General features: G+C 39.5%; 1 protein-coding gene across 1 annotated transcript in view; it reads right to left on the bottom strand.

Moving 5' to 3' along the window:
• Window positions 1–565: 565 nt before the first annotated feature.
• The window catches only part of LOC128379095 (protein shisa-8), a 93,016-nt gene continuing 73,721 nt past the window's right edge, over window positions 566–19,860 (bottom strand). Inside the window, exons 3-4 of the mRNA XM_053338718.1 lie at window positions 11,112–11,228; window positions 566–1,068 (exon numbers count right to left, since the gene is read on the bottom strand). Coding sequence (XP_053194693.1) covers window positions 566–1,068; window positions 11,112–11,228 — 620 coding nt within the window. The remainder of the gene's footprint in view (window positions 1,069–11,111; window positions 11,229–19,860) is intronic.

The raw sequence follows: 19,860 nt of genomic DNA, 5'->3' as shown, positions 1-19,860 counted from the left end.
TGATGGGAAGCCAGAGTCTTTGGGGAAACACTGTCCAACCAACCTCTCAAGCAGCTTCGGAAAAAACTGTGGTATAGCAAGCGTTGGGGCTGGTGTGTGTGTGTGTGTGTGTCTGTGTAGGATGGTGTTTGTGGGTTAAAATGGTGTCTGTGTGTGAGGTTGGAACATTTGTGCGTAGTGGAGTGGCGCTACAGAGCAGCACAAAGTGTCGTTGAGGTGCAAGGGGGTGAAAGGAGAATGAGGAGAGGTCTGTGCCAACACACTGAGAGGCCACTCAATTATTTACGAGAGCCGCCGGGTTCAAAGAGTCACAGCCAACACCTGTCAATCCTCCACCTTCACCTTCACGGTTTATCTGCTGTTGCTGTTTAGATCCAGTGGTCTTTAAAAGTACACGAGTATCACTGGCGTTATTTAGTACTGCTGTCAACAATGATGAGGAAAATGCTGTTAAAAAATTCAGATCATACACGATATTTGCTTGCCCCTTCTTGCCATTACGGCTGTGGATATAAAAGATACAACTCCGCTGCTCTCTGGCTCTTCTGTCCATTCATGCCCATGTTCAGACAGTGACTTCTGTCTTGCTGTTAGTGGGCAGTCCCTTGTGCTTGGGGTGCACGTGCGGCGAGTGGCCGTAGCCCAGCGGCTGGGAGAAGAGCTCTGGCAGCGTCTCGATGCTGAACTGCCTCTTGTTGGAGTAGGCCAGGCGCCGGCTGTTCTGCTGGTGAAGTGGCTGGTGATGCTGCGGCTGCTGTGGCATGGTGTGGTGCTGCGGACCTTGGAGGACCATGTGGGTGGCCACGGGGTGCTGGGTGTGGCTCTTACTGGGGTCCCATACCTTGAAGGCTGAACTGGAGGTGAGCGGGTGGGTGTTGGTTTTGGAGATCTTGGGCTTGGGGATCTGGGAGGCGTTGATGGTGATGGCGAGTGGCGCGTGGATGTCAGGTGGCGGGAGGAAAGGCTTGTCCTTGGGGTGGAAGTTGATTGGCTGGAAAGTAGGAGGGGACTGGCGGTGTGTATAGTCTACCATTGGGTAGCTCTTGTAGTAGTCTCTTGCAGCAGTGTCTGCATGATGGGAGAGACAGATGAGAGACATGGTTAAACAACCCTGGAGAGTTAAGACATTTAGTGATAAAAGTAACCAGTGGTGAATATAGTAATGATTATTATTCAGTGCAAAATAGCAGGTTTACATTTGAAAACTGTTAATGAGGGCAAAATTCACCTCACGCCCAGATCTCTTCATCAATTTCTGGCTAATTAAACATCCAGTTAGCTTGCATGCATGTGTGTGTGTGGGTGTGGGTGTGTGTGTGAGGCAATAATCAAACTGAACTTTAGTGCCCTGTCTGGTTAAAGCTGCAGAGATACATCACATCATGTATATCTGCATGCAAATAACAAAAACAACAGAAAAAAACAAGGCAAAGAGGAAGAACCCTGCTGCGTGTGTTTGTGTGTGTGTGCACCCTATATTCATTTAATTGAGCTCTGAACTATCTGTGCCCTGACCACGCAGTTAAAAATATCGACAGCACCACAGCGGTGAAAACAGCCAAACAGAATATGGGGGGGAAAGCAGTGAGTGAACGTTGGGCAAAACGTGAGATTTGTAGGGAATAAAAATAGAACGGGTTCAGCATGTCGAGTCAGATTAACGCAAGCTCCCTGAGTGGAACTTGACTCTGCTGTTCGGTCAACATCACTGCACCACCACCACCCCCTCTTCCCATATACACACTCTGCCCTAAAGACACTAACAACCTTGTTTGCTTAGCCCCCATTTTACTGGTCTTTTTTTTTCCTGAAGAAGAATAAGAGTATGAAAAAAACCCCCAAAAAACCTACATTCCTTTGTAGACTTGGAAAAATCTTTACATCTGTTTACCTCTCAGCATAATAAGAAACAGCTGGTGTCAGCCTGTATACTGTGTATTTATGACACTGTCATCTGTTTGTGCGCCCGTGCATCTGATCTTATCATTATTTGCATTCCAAACAGGCACATAATAATGGGATTATGTCAATACTCTGGTCAGAAGATACACGAGCAGCTGAGTTTAATCTGTGGTAATAAATGTCAATAAATTGCATGCGTAAATGTTTGTGTGGGTGTATGTGTGACAGAGAGAAGCTTTGGAAGGGAATTCTGAAATATAAATGCAACTCAAAAAAGCATGCTGTATATTTGTACCACTAGATTCTGCTGTACAACATAAAGTCTTGTGTACATTGTGAACAGAAGTCATGCATTAGCTGAATGAAAACAGACTATCCACTGCAAATGACTTTACTTGTATTGATTTATTTCTAATAATTTACATCAACCAGAATGACTGACAACACTTTGTTTTTTTTGTATTTTAAAAAACGCATTCACACATGTCAGGAAACTGCCCAGTACTCTCACAGTTTTGTAATTGCTTATTGAACCCCTCAAATGTGGGTCCATTGTGTTTCTGCGGGGCACTTCAACAGCAGTTGTACAGGAAGGAGAGAAAGTTATCAGTAATCAATTCACTCCCCTCGGTAAATTGCTCCAAGCAGGTCCCACGATTTATCCTGCTTTTCACAAATAGCGCAACTAGCCACCACAGCCATTTAAACCAACTAGTAATACCAGTTATTGTTGCCTCCTGCCAATGAAAAGCAGCCTAACCTCATCTTTTACCCTTTATTAACATATCTGCTATATCTTACTACTGATGACACATGTTATAATATTTTGCCACCAAAGCCAGGACAAGGATTCAGAAACTATTCAGAACCCCACATAGTGCCACCAATATAAAAGAAAGCTAGACCATAATATGCCTGCCAAAACTTTCACAGATATAGTGAAATAAAAGTGCTAATGTCTTGTACTTACAAATATAAATTATGTTCTCTGCACCAAATCTGAATTATTTCTTTTACCCCATGAATTTACATGGCACCTGTTCAATTTCCTTAAACTCAGAGGCACTTATGTGAGACAAAAAGTAATTAACCCTTCAGTCAATGCATCCTGCAGACTTTATGGAAAGGGATAAAGGAGGAAAAACTGAGAAATAATAATTAAATAAATCACTTTAATAGTTCAAATGACAGAGATTTAGGAGGGTTTTTTTTTTAGAAAGCAATGAAGTGACACATTATTTTGACTAGGAATGAAGAGAATGAATAGAGGAATGGTAATGCTTTCATTAAAATTCTGCAAGATAGGAACGTGTGGAGGATTAGTGTGCAGTCAGTGTGCCTGTATCTGCATGTGTGTGTGCATACGGGTGTGTGCGCACTTTGTGGCTTCATATGTTTACACATTTGCAACTGTATTTATGTCAGGCACTGTGCAACAAAGAACACATTTACATACATTCTTCGCTCAATGAAAAGGGGAATAAGCTGCTTGATACGTATGCATTTGTGCGGTAAGAGTGCGTCATATGGTTTTGGCGGCGCAGAGTGCTTTTACCAGCTGCCTGTTCGTCGTATTGATGTTTGACGATTGCTTGACATAGACTGACAGGTTGTAAGTTTAATATGCAGAGTGCTGTAAAGCTTTGGGTTTTAAGAACATGCTCTCCTGTTGCTTTCTAACTCTTATTTCTGTGTAAGAATGTGGAGAGAAATAAAGCAAAAAATGTATTCCTAATGTATCACTTTTCTCAATTATTGTTGTTTATAGACAGAATATCAGATTTTTGACAGAATATCCCTTTTTGTGTAATGCACTGTATCTGAAAAATCTCTGGACAGGTCAGGAAAATCTGGGACGTCATGGAAACAATGAATTAAACACATCCTTCCTTTCAACAACAACTGCTTCTGCTGTCTCTTCGAGTGTTTCCACAAATGTTGCCAAGCAGGAGCACCTGACAACGAGGTCCTCTGTGACAGTATTATGTGCCTTCCTCTTTATTTGACAGACTCTCCATCTGCTTGCTCTTTCCTTCCTGTATTTCAGCTATTTTCTGCTCTTTAACAACGTCTTTATCCAGCAGCAGCCTACAGCAAGGCCTTTGGGCCCAATCTGGGCCACTGCATTATAACTGCATAAGTTTGGCTCTCTAAAGGATTTCAGAGTTTGGCAACATACTGTATTCTATTTAGTCTATTTTTAATGACATTTAATTATGTTTGAGTCGGTATTTTAGGAGAGCCTACTCAGCAGCACATGCATTTTATAAACCGTAAAAGTACCCCCCCCCCCCCCCCCCCCCGACCCTACTAAGTTGTGAATAATGCACGGTACGCATGTTGATTATCATCCTTAAACTCCTAAACTCTTTGACTTTTCCCTTAATTTCCCTCTTCTCTACAGCGTGTGATGCAAGTGTGGTTTGCAATTTCTTGTTCAACATTCATTGCAGCTATATGTCTCACACTGAATGAAATATTTAAACCGCAGATGCCACGTCGCTATAGCTGCAGCATTAAATCTAACAGAACAATCTGGGAAATCTGGATGTCTTTAGAATCACCTAATGTGCATTTGCATGTAATTCAGACCAACACATTTGTTGTTTTAGTAAACTTTGGGGTCTCTGTTGCAATTTAAAATGATGTTCTCTGGGTTGTGGGTAGTACATATAATTTAATTATGGAACTACAAGGCGATCCAGTAGAGTTTAAGGGGTTTAAAGGACATCCCATTAAGCAACCCTGTCAACAAACTTTTTTTTTTTTTTTTTTTAACCGTGTAGGTGGCCGCTTCCTAAAATCCTAGGAGGACGACTTAATACAGTCTAGAGTACCAAAGAAATTCAACAACCACATCACTAAGCTGTTCCTCATTAGTCTCCACAGGTACTGCATTCATCACAGCGTGTAAAGGAACCTAGGGACCCTGAAGTGAAAAACCAAACAAACAAACAAACAAAAAAAAAAAGCTTTCAACCACAGGAGTTCCTTCATCTTCAAAGCACCTTTCTGGGAATCATCAGATCGCTCCAATTCCTCTTATAAATCCTAAAATCTACCAAAACTTTTTTCACACATTACCTGACTTGAGGCAGGTATGAAAAAATACAGCAACCATGCTGCAAAATATCTTTCTAGTAATTTAATCTTGTGACTCTGTGAGTCCAGAAGTTTTTTCTCCTTCTTCTTCTTCTTCTTCTTATATAAGCCAAAAAACATACCATTGTTCAATTTCATCTAACATTTATTTCATTTGTCTTCTAACATTTGTAGAAATGTTGTCTCAGGTGACTGTACATGAACAAAATCGAGATCTTTCTGCAGTATCTCCCATAATCCTCTGGATATTAGTGCGTTTAGTTTAATTAAAAACTTCAGGCAGTCTTGGCCCACAATTTGGAGTCCTGGTATCCTGGCAACCTGTCTATCACACCCTCCACCTTCTGTCTTTCCTGTATATGAGCATTTTATTAATAGATTAATAATTTTCAGTCACTTTATGACTTTAGCTTATCTTCCTGCTTCTTCATTCTGCCTCTGTCCTCTCTCGTCCTCACTCTTTAACCTTTTGTTTCTTTATTTTCTCCATGCCAGTCCACCTGATCTGCTTTCAGTACTTTAATTAAGATACATATATCAGAGCTGCTCTTGCCAGAGTCCTGCCGCTATACCTGGCACAGGTTTGGTGTCACAGAGTTTCTTGACCTCTTTTCACCTTTTTTCTATCCTTTTGTGCTTCTTTTTCTCCATATGTCCACTATTGCATTAAGTCCTGATGTGTTTACAAGGATTTCAAAGCAGCTTGGTCTAGATACATGCTGTTTCACCTGGCAAATGGTCAGTTATCATATCCAAACAGTTGTGTGTCCTAGCCATGACTTTGTCCGCACAGCCAGGATCTCTGGACCCCAGTGGCTTGTTTATTGCCCAGCCAGAGAACTGATAAGCATGTGTGAAAAGATGATTGGGTTGCATTTATGTTCCTATCTTTCTGAGTGCAAATTATGTAGCCAGTTTCTTAAAGAGGAAGAGCCGAGGTGTTGAAAATGAAAATGAAATATAATTTTGTCCTGCTCATACTTAAATCACCCATCAAACCTACTGAATGGAGGGAAATAATCAATTAGGTAAAAATGAATCCAAATGTTCTGTAATTTCATTCCATTGTGAAGTATACAATTATAGAAAATGGAGGGAAAACACACACCCATTCTAGTGAGTTGCTGGCTTGCAGTCAGACATGAAAAATGGGCAATCTTTTCATTTATACTTTGTTAGAGAACAATGGGAAAACATAAGAACTTTATCATTTTAAATCTTATATTATTATAATCTTATTTAGGGTGACTTTGTAACAGCTGTCCAGGGACCAGAAATGAAAAATAGCCTCTTGGCTAACTCTGGCTCTTTTACAGCAATGTTTATTAATGTGCACTGTGCCTGTTAAATAAAGCAATAAAAATGCATTCCTTTTTGGAAATATGTAATTTTAACACAGTAAATCTTCCCAGCATTCATGGCTTATGTGAGTGCTGTCAAAGTGCTATCAGAGGAAACTGACCCAGTTCAAGTTGGATATTTGATGGCCAGTGGAATTTTTTTGTTTATATTGTCAAAAGAACATACAATTAGCAGCGAGGATATAACTACTGTTAAATATGGTTAGCATGCATGATAATACACTTAAAATAAACTTGGCAATGTTATGTCATTGTTTTTTTCATTTGAATAATATTAGAAGTCCATCCGCTCATGTTATGAAACAAGATAAAGAACGAGGATAGTGAGCACAAGAAAGAGAGACAGAGAAAGAGCAAGAGGAAGTCTAGGGACAATCTGTGTGCACAATGCTGTGTGTGTGTGTGTGTGTGTGTGTGTGTGTGTGTGCATGTATGCGTGTGCGTATCTTGAACAAATGCTCTGTTGGCTGTTAGGTGCATCATTACTGTAAAAGCATGTGGACCCACTTTGCCAGAGGACCAGAGTCCCTGACGGCAAACAAGGCATAACATACCAGTAATACAGAACTGAACAGAACTGTGTGTGTGTTTGTAACAGATTGAGGAAGAGAGGAAAAAATAGAGCAGCAGATACAAAACAGAGGGGTGCAAAAGAGCAGCAGTTCATCATCTCTGTGCCATCAAATGGTGACAGAAGTGAAAACGTAGAGAGGAAGGAAGGAGCATCACACATCACTATATGAGGGATTTGTTGTTTTGAAGTATTTTTCAGAGAAATGTGACTGATGCTCAATGTTGAGTGGTTGGGACGTTGCTGCTGCAGTCAGCCTTTGTTTCTCACTGATTGAGCAGAGCAATGAGATGAAATTATCTCTTTCCTGCTCTTCTTCTACCTCTCAGTTTCCTTACTTGTTTTGTTGGCCTCACCTTTTTCTTTCCTGACTGTCTCAACTGCTTTTCTATTCTATTCTATTCTATTCTATTCTATTCTATAATGCGGATTGCTTGATTTCCAATATTTCCCTCCCTGATTTTGTCTCATTCAAAAATTCTAAACAGCACATAACTGATTACAGCTTTATCCTTCAAAACTGTGCATGTGTCATGCTGTGTAGTTTCTGTGTCCAACACTCTTCAGCTATGATGGGCAGTCCTTTCTCTCTTTGCATGCTGTTTGTGTAAATGAACAGTACATGTGCTGTACATGTGTCAAACTGTCATTCCTCATCAGTGTCACAATGTCCTTATCTGTCTGTGGTGATCAGATAATAGATGGTAGCCTATATATGTGTGTGTGTTAATGCTTGGGTCCTTTAATGTACGCCTGCGCATTAGGAAGCACTATAATGTCTGTGTGAGTGGTGTGCATTTGTGTTTTCTCTGTGTGTGCATGTGTGTGTGTGTGTGTGTGTGTGTGTGTGTGTGTGCCTGCGCATTAGGAAGCGCTATAATGTCTGTGTGAGTGGTGTGCATTTGTGTTTTCTCTGTGTGTGCATGTGTGTGTGTGCATGTGTGTGTGTGTGTGTGTGTGTGTGTGTGTGTGTGTGTGTGCCTGCGCATTAGGAAGCACTATAATGTCTGTGTGAGTGGTGTGCATTTGTGTTTTCTCTGTGTGTGCATGTGTGTGTGTGTGTGCATGTGTGTGTGTGTGTGTGTGTGTGTGTGTGTGTGTGTGTGTTGGAGAGAGAGACAGAGGCCAGAGGGCAAGCTTGAGGCCTGAACTAGTTGCTTCACCATGCTGCTCACCAGACTACTGTCACTCACCCAGCACTGATGCCTAACTAGTTGTGTTTGTTTGTGTGTGTGTGTGTGTGTGTGTGTGTGTGTGTGTGTGTGTGTGCTTCTGCTTGTGCTTGTTTGGTGATTTGTATCCATGTTTGATAGCTTCTTCTTCTTTTATCCTTTTGTGTACTAGTAGAGTTACCATTCCTGTATGAGTTACGTCATCAGCAGCAGCTAATTTATGCCATCACCTTTTTCCACAGCTGTCTCACAAATACTATTTACAGGAAGGCAAGCTGTCAATAACTGTCAGCTTTAGTGGCTAAGCTTTAGACAGATGACTAACTGGTCCATAACAAACAGCGGACAGTGTGTTTGTGATGGTTGTGAGGCAACAAGGATCCTAATTATGCTTCATTCAATACAGGACTTCCCTCAGTTCCATAAAGCTAATGCACCATTAATGTAACACCAGGTTATTTGTGTTATACCAGGGGGGTTGTTTATGATTCTAAATCCAAGGAAAAAAGAACAGAATCCTGATGAATCCTTATCATTTGTGTTTGCAGCTGTACAGAAATCTGGGGAGTACTATCACACAGATCATTGACTCAGTTTAAATAACACCAAACTCAAATATATTAATATCAGGAATGATTCACTAACTTGTGCAATTCAATTTGACTGATAACAGCAGCTTGTGATTCTAATTAAGTATTTTAATAAAGCTTACCATGTAGTTGTGACAATGGCTGGGTTAAACTTTTAGTCACCACTAAAAGTATGATTAACTGAAAAGTACCACTTTTTTTGTGTGCAAAAAGTCAAAATTAAACAACAGAATACACACTCCTGAATGACACATGGGAACGTTTTCACCCATATCAGCAATAATCGGCAGGACAACATCATTTCTCTGTGCTCTCCCAAACTGTTATTTAATATGTGACAATGCTGTGGTTAGATTTAGGCACAAAAGCCACTTGGTTACCTTCAGGGAAAGATCATGTGTTAAAATGAGCACTTACTTAAGGTTATAGAAAGATGGGGTAAGGATTCAAGTGACTACTTAAAGGTAGGTGACCTTCATCGTCATGGTTACAATAATAACCACAGAGTTAAGGCTGGGGAATAATGGTAGTTACAGTTTTTAAAAAATTGTCTTGCAGTTGGAAATATGATACTCATGGTTAGAAAAAGGGAAATGAACAGCGGTGTCCTGTGGCAAAGTCCACTAGTCTAATAGTGGATAGTCTAATAGTCTTCCTCCCAGAGTGAATGAAGGTCATACCTAATATGTATATGCTACAGATGCCTAGATGGCTTCTGTCATTCAGACATAACTATATGTTGTTTTTGGGTGACTGACATCACGACCTATTGTGTCATTTTTCAGGGTAGGACAGTCTCATATTTAGTATCATACTACCTTCTCAATGAACAAAAAATACGGTCCTTCCATTTTTCAATACTACTCACCATGTCATATTGGGTAATGTTAGATACACATTCCCAGTTTGATTACACCCCTGACTGTGAAATGTACTGATACTACAATAGTGTTGCACTCTGCCAAAGAGCCTTACAGGCAGAGAAATTTACAAAAGAGGGTAACTGTAATATTATAAAAACAGCTGCAGTAAGTTTTCAAATGTTTGACCCATTAATGCGTCCACTGGTAGAGCATACTTATTTATTTGCAGGCAGGAGATTACAGAAAGAGATGCTTATTCCTTGTGAGCGGCATAACTCGACCTTATTATTTATATCATGGCAGCAATGTCATTATATGGATGACTGGGAGATTAGAAATCAGCCACAACACTCGAACATGAAGCATGATTCAACATGGCTGAATGAGAGTCAGACTCATAAAAAATCCATTATCTTAATGGGTGGTTGCTCTTCCATAACCACTCTCCCGCCCAGTGAGTGCATCAGCATGAGGACATTTAGTGTTTTTCATCATCCTCCTTATGGATCGAGGTTTGTTTATATTGTATAATATTTGGCCTCACTGAACTCTGTATAGTAAGCCATGTGCTCCGGATCTGTTTTGTTAAAGCTGTCCGCCCAAGAGAAACAACAGTCATAAATTCAGTCGCCAAAAATGACTGCTAGCTATGGTTGCGTGAGAGACGCCATTTTACAGTCATTGTAATTGTGAACCAGGAAAGTAACGGAGTTCAGATGTCTTCAATATAAGGTGACTTCCTTATTGAGATGTGGCAGGTTGAGTGGATACTTAGTGTTAGTTAGATGACAAGAAGTGGACTCTGGACATAGGTTGAGGACTGCTGTTCATTTACAACCATGAGTGTCATGTTTTCAGACATTTTTGAACTATTAAACTTTAAGGAAATAGAAATCTTGTTTCAAGTGATCCAACAAGTTTTAATCCAAACTATGATCTTTCCCTAACCAAGTGGTTTTTGTGCCTAAACCTGGGCGGAGCGGGGAGGTTGCGATTGGTTGCGACGGCTGGATCTCGAGGACATTGGTCAATCAACCTGTCAATCGTAGACACGCCCCAATGCATACCCTGCTTTATTGTCAAATATAAAATCAGGGAGGCCAAAATTTCACAAATGAACATCATACTGCATTGAAGAAGGCTTTAAACTAGCAATTGAGACCATAAACACATTTTGAAAATGTTTACTGAGGTTAGAAATCAATAGAGAAGTTGGTGAATTCTCCATTGACTTGTATAGAGACGGAAGTCCTTTTGAACACAAAACAGTTGCCCCCTGGAGGCCTTTTGATAGAATGCAGCTCTAAGTTACTTCCGCGTTGGCCTCATTTCAGAGGACCGGAACTCCCCGCCTGGTATAAACGGTCATTTAATTTGGAGGTCTTGTTGGTTTTGCTACATTCACCTCAGAAGTTTCATCCATTAGCTTTGTTTCTCTCAGCACGCAGCATATATAATGGTTTACTCTGGATAGTATGTGTGTATAAATATTCAAACATGCCTACCGCATGTTTCCATGTAGTCAGTATGTGTGTGTATGTAATACTCACCCACGGCCTTGAGCGAAGTGTACTTATTGAAGCCAATTCCCAGGTTGTTATGAGGGTGAGACAAGGCCATGGCCGGACCCAGGGGAGACAAGGCTGCGTTGTTCAGATGGTTATGATCTAAGAGAAAAAGAGAGAGAGAGTTCATTAAACTCTTTTCTGAAAAGTCAGCCAAAGAAAATGCAAATCAGTCTTTGTTTCCATCAACCAATGTTATGAGAATATTCTCAAGAGGGAATAACAACATTACACCATTAAAGGAGAACCAGTAAGTCTTCTGTAACTCTGGTACATCATAGCCTTTTAGTACTGACTCTGACTTAAGATGACATATATGTTTTTTTCATGAATACATTTTCTGAGACTGCTCTTTTAAACACAATTTTTGTACACTGTATCCAGAATGTGAGGTAAGATGCTACAGTCGTTAAGCTCTTGTGGGGGAGAATGAAAGTAACGATTAGCTGAGGCTCGATAACCATTTGCGCATCTGTATCAGCATTTATTACATAATGTTTCTGCTTAAATAACAGATGTATTCATAAAGCCTTTTAGATATGCAGGTTACCCAGGACAGAACCAGGGCGTTACTTTAACTGGCCTACAGAATACATAGCATCTGCCACAGAGTCTGCGGTATTAAGTTATGTCACAAAAAGAAACGTGAGGTTGAGAAGCTGAAAAATTACTAATTATATTTACTAGAAGGTTGAGGTGTATATTATAGTGCTATTATATGTAAATCATATTAACCTATTCTGATGATTTTGCTCTTTTTTTCACATATTAAGACAAAGATTATACTTATCCACGTTAGCATTAAACCAGGCAGAAGTTGTATGGATTAAGCACAATTTTAATCCTGAATTGGTCCTACCTGACAACTTTTAGACTTTGGCTCAATTTCTGCCAAATCCATTATCATTCAACATGCAGTTTGAGAGAATCATGATGCATGATTAATGATCTAGTTGTCGAGCAATTGGTTGGATTTCAGGCATGTCAGAAATTTCACTTTCTCCGCCTCATTTCCCGCATTGCTGCTGTATGAATGTGGATCTGAGTATGACTGAAAGTAAGCTGGAAACATGAGGAGAGTGCTAATACAATTTTCCATAGAAGTTTGCCACCTCGGATGAATGTGAATTTCTTAAAGGACTTATTATTCACTTCTTTATACCATTTGGTCTCGTCAGTAAAAAAAATGCCTGTTACCTAAGCAACTTTGAGTGAAGAAATATAATAAAAACTGAAGGACAAACTGAAAAGAGCTTTGGATTTTGGCTTTAACCTCACTGACTTGCTCACATGCTCTCCACCTCCTATATGCTGTATGACAAATCAATCCTGGCTGTTTCATTCTCCTATTGGACTTTTTTTTTACAAACCTTGTTGACTTTTCTGTCTTTTAAGGTAAGCAGCTTTTGGTGGATAGCGGCTAGGCTAGTGGTTTCTAAAAGTTTTAGAAAGAAATCTTTTGGTGGCCACTTAGCAACTTCTTTCACTTTACAGTTATCACCATGGTACCACAATGATCCAGTTTGCCTGCCTTCAGGGGGTGAATTTTATCTAATAAGGAAACAGCAATTGAGTGGAAAATCTGGCACCATCTCTTGGACATAAAATTATCTGCCCCAGATCCAGTTATTTACATGCTGTATCAATGAACCGGAGGCCACTAGTGAAAGCACAAACACATTACACACATAACTTAGACAAAGGAGGTAGGCAGTTCTTTTTCATTAGTCATTGCATGTCTCTGTGATTGTCATTTTTGTAACAACTTAAATTTTTACACACACACACACACACACACACACACACACACACACACACACGCGCGCACACACACACACACACACACCAATAAAGATGATTTTTCATTAAAAATTCTAATTTCACTACGGAATTGCAGGAGGCAGTTTCTAATTTATTTAGTTTTTTTTTTTTACACAAATACAGGGTCACAGTTCATTTGAGAATGATATACCAATGTTTGAATATGCCTCTTGCCCCACATAGTACTTCTTCACCATCTTCTTACACTAAAAGTAGCCCGAGAAACAAGGTCAGGTCAGGATTATGTCACTTGAAAAATAAAATGTTGCATCTCTACAAGTCTAAACCTTAAACTGTTTCCCACAGTGATTCAAGTACAAAAAAACACACACACATACTCTCTCACACATGCATAAACAAACACAAACCTGACACCCATGCCCACCAGCCCCATGATGACTGAGATGCATCAGTGAGAATCAAGTTAGGGCGAATGGGGGAAAGAGGCCGAGAGAACAGGCGAGACAGGGAGAAAGCCAGAGAGCGAGGGATGTGACACCAGCACTGACTGATTGAATTAGAAATAGATCTTCACTTCCCTGTGTAATTGATATGCAGTGATGACACACTGTGTGCGGTGTGCAGCGTGGAGAGGCACAACTGTGCAATTTAATTTTATGTGTGTGTGGCAAATGTGGGTGCTGATTATCTTATGCGAACTGCTGGTGCCACCTGCACTCTGCACTCTCTCATATACACAACACTTCAAAAAACAGAAATTTAAAGGTGCATGACCCTCAATCAACCACAGAGACAAGAAAACACAAACACAAGTTGCCCGTAAGTGTCTAATAAATTAGATTTGAGTGATTACTTAAGCTTTTGCTCTTTAAGTGTCCTACATTCTGATGTTCTCAAGCCAACAACAGTGGAAATAATGAGACAGACAGAGAGGGAGAGATGGAGTAAAGAACAGAAAAATAGAGAGAGAGTTAGGCAGAGATAGATGGGGCATAAAAAAAAAAAATCAACTAATTGATGGAAATATCCTTGGCTGCTCTCCAGTTTGACCACAGGGCTGTTCCCAGCCACCAGAGAGCACAGAGAGAGAGAGAGAGAGAGAGAGAGAGAGAGAGAGAGAGAGAGAGAGAGAAAGACAGAGAGATAAATAGAGAAACAAAGAGAGAGAGAGAGCGAGGGAGAGAGGAGATTCCTTTCTCAATTTGTTTCTTTTTCTCCTTTTTTTTTTTTTTTTGCTTTGGTTTGCTTTTATTACAGTAGATTGTAGTCATGTGCATACAGTTTGTTGTACTTTTTCTTGAAAATTGTGAATTATTATACTCTCATTACAAACCTTGTGCAACCTAATATTGGCATACTGTACTTAATAAGGAAAATTTGAAGAGTGAATAATTCCTAAATTAAATAAAAGTTATAAAAACATGAGTTTCAGAGATCTGGAGTGAAACTGAAACTGTGAAAATGCTGCTGCTGCATTACTGATACAATGTACTGATTCAATCTGAGCAAGACAGCAACCAAGCTATCAGCCCTTTGTGCTGTACGTAGACACACTGGTGCTTCAAATACCAACGCTGCCATGGCAATATGCTCACAGTGCTCTAGTGCTAACATTTTTTACTTGAAATGTTATTAGTTTTGGTCCAATTTTTTCGCTGAGACATACTTTTTTTTTTTTACTCTGACACAAATGACACAAATACCATTTACAAATACCATTTCACATGACTGCAATTTTAGGAGTATTAAACAGCATTTCAAGAGTATATAGTTTCTGTATCATGAGGTATTTTTTGAGTGAAACAGGATAGACAGGCAGGAGGATTTTGATTTGAACCTTGAAAAGTGGGCATGACATAATGACTCTTAGCTGTGTGATGCTGGTGGATGTCATGATATTATTGGTTGGAATGAGTTGGAATTTTTTTCTTCTTTACCTTGTACCATAACCTGTCCATGTTTACGTAGGAATATGTGCAATCTCCAACTATGTCCATGGTTACCTAGGGATACGTGCAATATTCAACTATATGCAACTGTGAAAACATGTCAATCCTATTATGTTATTGTGTTCACTGTTTGCATTTTTGGACCTGTCACTGGGTCTGTCATGTATGTTGTTTATGTGCAGCTGTATTCAGCACTTTTAGCCCAAGACACATTTACTTCAGGATAATAAAGTTGATCTTATCTTATTTTATCTGATCTTTCAAGCATACGTAAGCACTTTATATTTAGTTTTACAGGAAGAAAACATGATTGATTTTTTTGGGCACGTATTGTTAAATATGACCTGGCATGTGATCTAAGTATCTCTAGTAAATTGTTACATTTATTTTAGAAAACAAACATTTTTTATGCTAACTATAACAGCTTGATTAAAGAAATATTCATGCCTAACGCTCCACTATGTCCACCAGTCGCTGACTTGCCTGCAGTTTGGTTCTGTGCAAGTGCAGTGAGTTTATTAGGACTGCCTGCTGTGACTGGAAATTAGCTGGATGAGAGCAGTTAGACTGAACCAAAACAGTAAAGATGAGGGGCTATAAAACCAAAACAATGAACTAAATGATGCTAAAACACTTCGTAAAGCTGAAGGGAAATGTGGAGCCAGATGATAATTCTCTGTTATGTTCTCTGTCTGTTATGTTCACATTATATCAGCAATGTGAACACCTTTCACATTATTGATAACATTTTGATTGATTAGGGCAGCTTGAAGAAACGTTTTGGTTGAATGAAACATTTTCACTGAACATGAGCTCCTCACACAATGTACTAAAATATTTTAGTGCATATAATTTGGGATACCAGAGTTTCTCCTTGTCTCATCATTTTATGATGGAGTACGAATTTCTCGTTTTGTGAACAGAGTATATATTTTTTATTTTCATGTTCATTTTATGAAATGTCAGGTCGGCCGTCTGTCTCAAGCTTTGTGTGTTTTTATGTGTAATTCAGGAGGCTTTGGCCTTATTCACACAACCATATTGTAAGAGCCAGAGAGAGCAGATTGAAAGGGAATAAATTCTTCCCGGTATTCTGTATTCTTGAATAAATTCTCTCTGAATGTCCTACATTTTCCCTGTGTGTGTGTTCATGAGTGTGTGCGTGTTTTTTGATGTACTATAGTATAGAGGCCTCAGAGGAGAAGCACTCATAAGAATTCAAATTTATGTTTATTAAAGAGAAGCGGAGAAGGAAATGAGGACTTAGAGCCTATGAATGTGATTCACATTGTGTGTGTGTGCGCGTGTATGTGTGAAGAAAGACACTGGAAGGGTGAGAATAGAAAATTATTGGACATGTTTTAGTGCATATTTTTTATAAAGCACTGTGAGGCCTGCACGGTGTGTGTGCGCATACTCACTACTTCTGTGTGACTGGAAGCATGTATACTTGGTTTTGCATGTGCATGCTTTCCTGCCAGCATGCATTTGTTTTTGTTTGTATGCGTGTGCTTGCAAGCGTACTGCATTTATGTGTGTGTGCATGTGTGACTAGTGTGTCTGTGCAGGCAGGCAGGCAGCAGAGCACCGCTGGGTGATGGCCTAATTCAGCAGGGCTCAACATCAAAGAGGCTGACTGCTGCAAGGGCTTCAGCCAGCCTTACTCTGACATGACTACTGTCACAGAGAAAGAGAGATGGAACGAAGAAGAAAGAAAAATCGGAGGAGGGAGTGGCGTGGGTAGCAAGGAGAAACACAGAGAGGAGAGTCCTGTGTTGTTTAATGCATAGAGCATAAAAGTAAGAGAATCAAGGAGAAGAGTTTGAGTCCTGCTAGCTAAAATGAGTGCACTTATGGAACTGTAGGGCACACTGGATGAACAGCCAAGTGGCGTGTATGTCACATCATTTCATGTAAGAATGTGAGAGAAGGAGAGGGAAGGAAAAAAACAAGGACTTAAAGGGCAGGAGAGGTCAAAGGATGCCATGAAAGAGAAGTTTACTTTATGACACATGTGAAAAACTGTCTTTTGATCGTACAAGTGGTATCACATTTTCTATAGCGAGTGTGTTACAGAGAATACATGCTGGTAAAGTAACACACCAGCTGTTTGTGGGTCTGGTCTGCAATGTTAGCCAAAGTGCATATTAAATTATTAGAGCAGAAGCCTCAAAATCATATGTTTTCCTCAATGCATGCAACCAATATCTTAAAAGTGTGAAAACTAAATATTCATATTAAGTTAATTTACTCAAATGGCATGCTGTGAAATTCTGGGATCTACACTATTTTGTTGCTGAGATTAAATATCTCTATGCTAAATATGAAACTACAGTCATAAGCTTAATTTATGGTTTGGATTTAAAACCAAGTCCAAACCATAAGTTGATTTGGTTTACCTGGTATAAAGAAAATCAGCATCTCTAAAGCTCACTAATTAATACATAGCTGATTTGTTTAATTTTTTACAAAAAATAAAGAGTGGTTGCACAAGGGGATTACCTGCTGGACCATCTTTTGACACAGGGACTTCCTGGTGTTTTAGTTTTAGCTGATTTGGATCCCCATTAGCTGTTACCCAGGCAACAGCTACTCTTCCTGGGGTCCATGTTAAAATAAATACAACCAATTACAATTACAATTACAATATAACATAAATACATACCTAAATAGAACCCCCCCCCTCTTAAAACAGTTACTTCAAACTCGGTACAATTCCACTAAAAACCAGCTTACATCATTGGTATCAAAACACACAAATAAAAAATGGTGTCATGTCTGTATGCTAAGCTAAGCTAACAGGCTGTTGGCTGTAGCTTCATATTTACTCTACAAACATGACAGTGTATGGTATCAATCTTCTCATCTAATTCTTGGCAAGAAAGCAAATAAGTGTATTTTTCCTATTTCTTTGAATAATATGATTTTCTCCAGCAGTTTAATCTGTCGCTATTTTAAATGTGATTCATGAAGATTTTGCCAATTTTGCAACAAGACAACTGGGTACAATTACAGTACCAATAACTGCACAGCAAATGAACACAGCAAATAATTACACCTGCATTGTATTTTTGTGTGAAATCTCTGATCATGTCCATTGTTTGAGGCTATGAACAGGCCTGATGCCAGATATTAAAGCACACATAGAATTCCCTCTAGAACTTAAAAGCTATCATTTTCATTTCTTGGCTTTTGGTTTTACAATTTTCTAAGCCAGTCTTAAATAAATATGACCCTATCTAGTTGTATACTCTTTGCGTGCCAAAGCTCTCAGTGGGTGGCATGTGTGTGACATATGGGCCTCCTACATTAATATCTGTCTCAGGGTGCTAGAATTTACACACGCAAACATTTGTTTGAGGTGTTGTAGAGTACAGCGTGCTGCATTCCCTCTGAAACACGCAAACAACACGGCCATATGAGCAGATGCTGCTCAGCAGAGCTCTCTTTCTATCCCCTCTTTCCCTTGATGCTATTCACGCTCTGTGTTTCTTTTTCATATTTGTATCAGTCTCTTTCCTTCTGTATCACCTACTTTTTCTCTGTTAAATCTCTTGTCATGTCTCTCCCTGTTTCTGTTACTGTCTTGTCTACTTCTTTCCGTTCCTCATACCTCCTTCCTCTCCAAGTCACCTGCTTCTTCCTTTAACTGTCTTTTACTTTTTCGTTCTCCCTCAGTGACTGTGAGGCAGGAACTTGAATTTTATTGTAGTGGATATACATGCAGATGAGTTGTTTAGTGGTACAGTTTATTTGCATGGCTGGGACTGTGTTTCTATTTTCTCTTAATTAAGTTGTATTTTTCTGTAGGTGGCAAGAAGGTCTTTGATTGAAATGTTGTATAAATGAAAGTACCTTTAATATAGCAAGTGATGTGTGTCTTTAATAAAGCAAGTGATGACAGTGTGCAAGTGTATGGCTACTTCACCAATGCAACTGTCACAAAGACTACTCAGCTGTGCAAGAATGTTTTTTTAATTATTTTTGTCCAGATTTTGAAACATGTTTACTAAATAATGGAGAATAAAAACTCTTATTTGTAGAGTAGTGACATCCTATATGATATATTATTACTGTTGCCTTTTTGCATGTCTTTAGTGGCAAAATTAGTGGCAGAATTTTTAAATTGCAATTCTAACAAGCACATAGAGATAGACTGATTCAATGACTAGAGAGAGTATAGCTGCACTCTGGCTTGCCCACTCATTGGATGCTTCATTCTCACTTACTAGTCTCGTTCTTGTTTTGTGTGTGTTCAATGAAGTAAATGGAGTCATTTCAGTAGACTGATTCCAATGAGGAAGTCTCTCTGTCATCCTCCCTCCCCTCCGTTACTTTTCCCCTCACACACTATTTACAGGGTAAACGAGGGCTTATCCCAGGATAACACCATTATTTTCTGCCTTCTGCCCACACATTGAATGCATTGAACTTTGGCTGCCTGTCTACTCAGCACTTTACATAATGCAATGAACCGCTATACATCCATACACACACATACACACACAGACACACACACAGACACTGAACTGGAAATAAACATGGGCGGGATATGAGATGGAGACACTGGACTGGTGATAAACATGGGGATGGACAGGGCTTTTTGCTTTTAAAACTCTCCCATTGTTTGGCAGGGCATGTTGAGCACAGAAGGGAGGAGAAACAGACTAATAAAAGGGAGGTGGTAAAGTCAAGGAAGGAGGCAGGTGAGGAAGGAAGTGCAATGTAATGGAAATAGGAAAGTCAGTTGCACATTAAAACATTTAAATACAGCTAAAAACAGCTAAAGTTAGTAGTTACATTACTTTATTCATTACACAGACTAGCTCAGTCACAGTCTTTATACTGGACCAGTCTATCCACTGAATCCATAAAACTACTGGTAAGCCCACAAATAATAGTGTTACTGCCATTAGTGACTGAATTCCACATGTACAATGTGGAATTCAGTCACTAATCTTTTAACCTATTTGTTAATGAAAAAGTAATCACATCATTGTACT

The sequence above is a fragment of the Scomber japonicus genome, chromosome 18 (assembly GCF_027409825.1).
Source record: "Scomber japonicus isolate fScoJap1 chromosome 18, fScoJap1.pri, whole genome shotgun sequence".
Lineage (NCBI taxonomy): Eukaryota > Metazoa > Chordata > Actinopteri > Scombriformes > Scombridae > Scomber > Scomber japonicus.
This window is presented reverse-complemented; position numbering and strand designations above follow the sequence as displayed.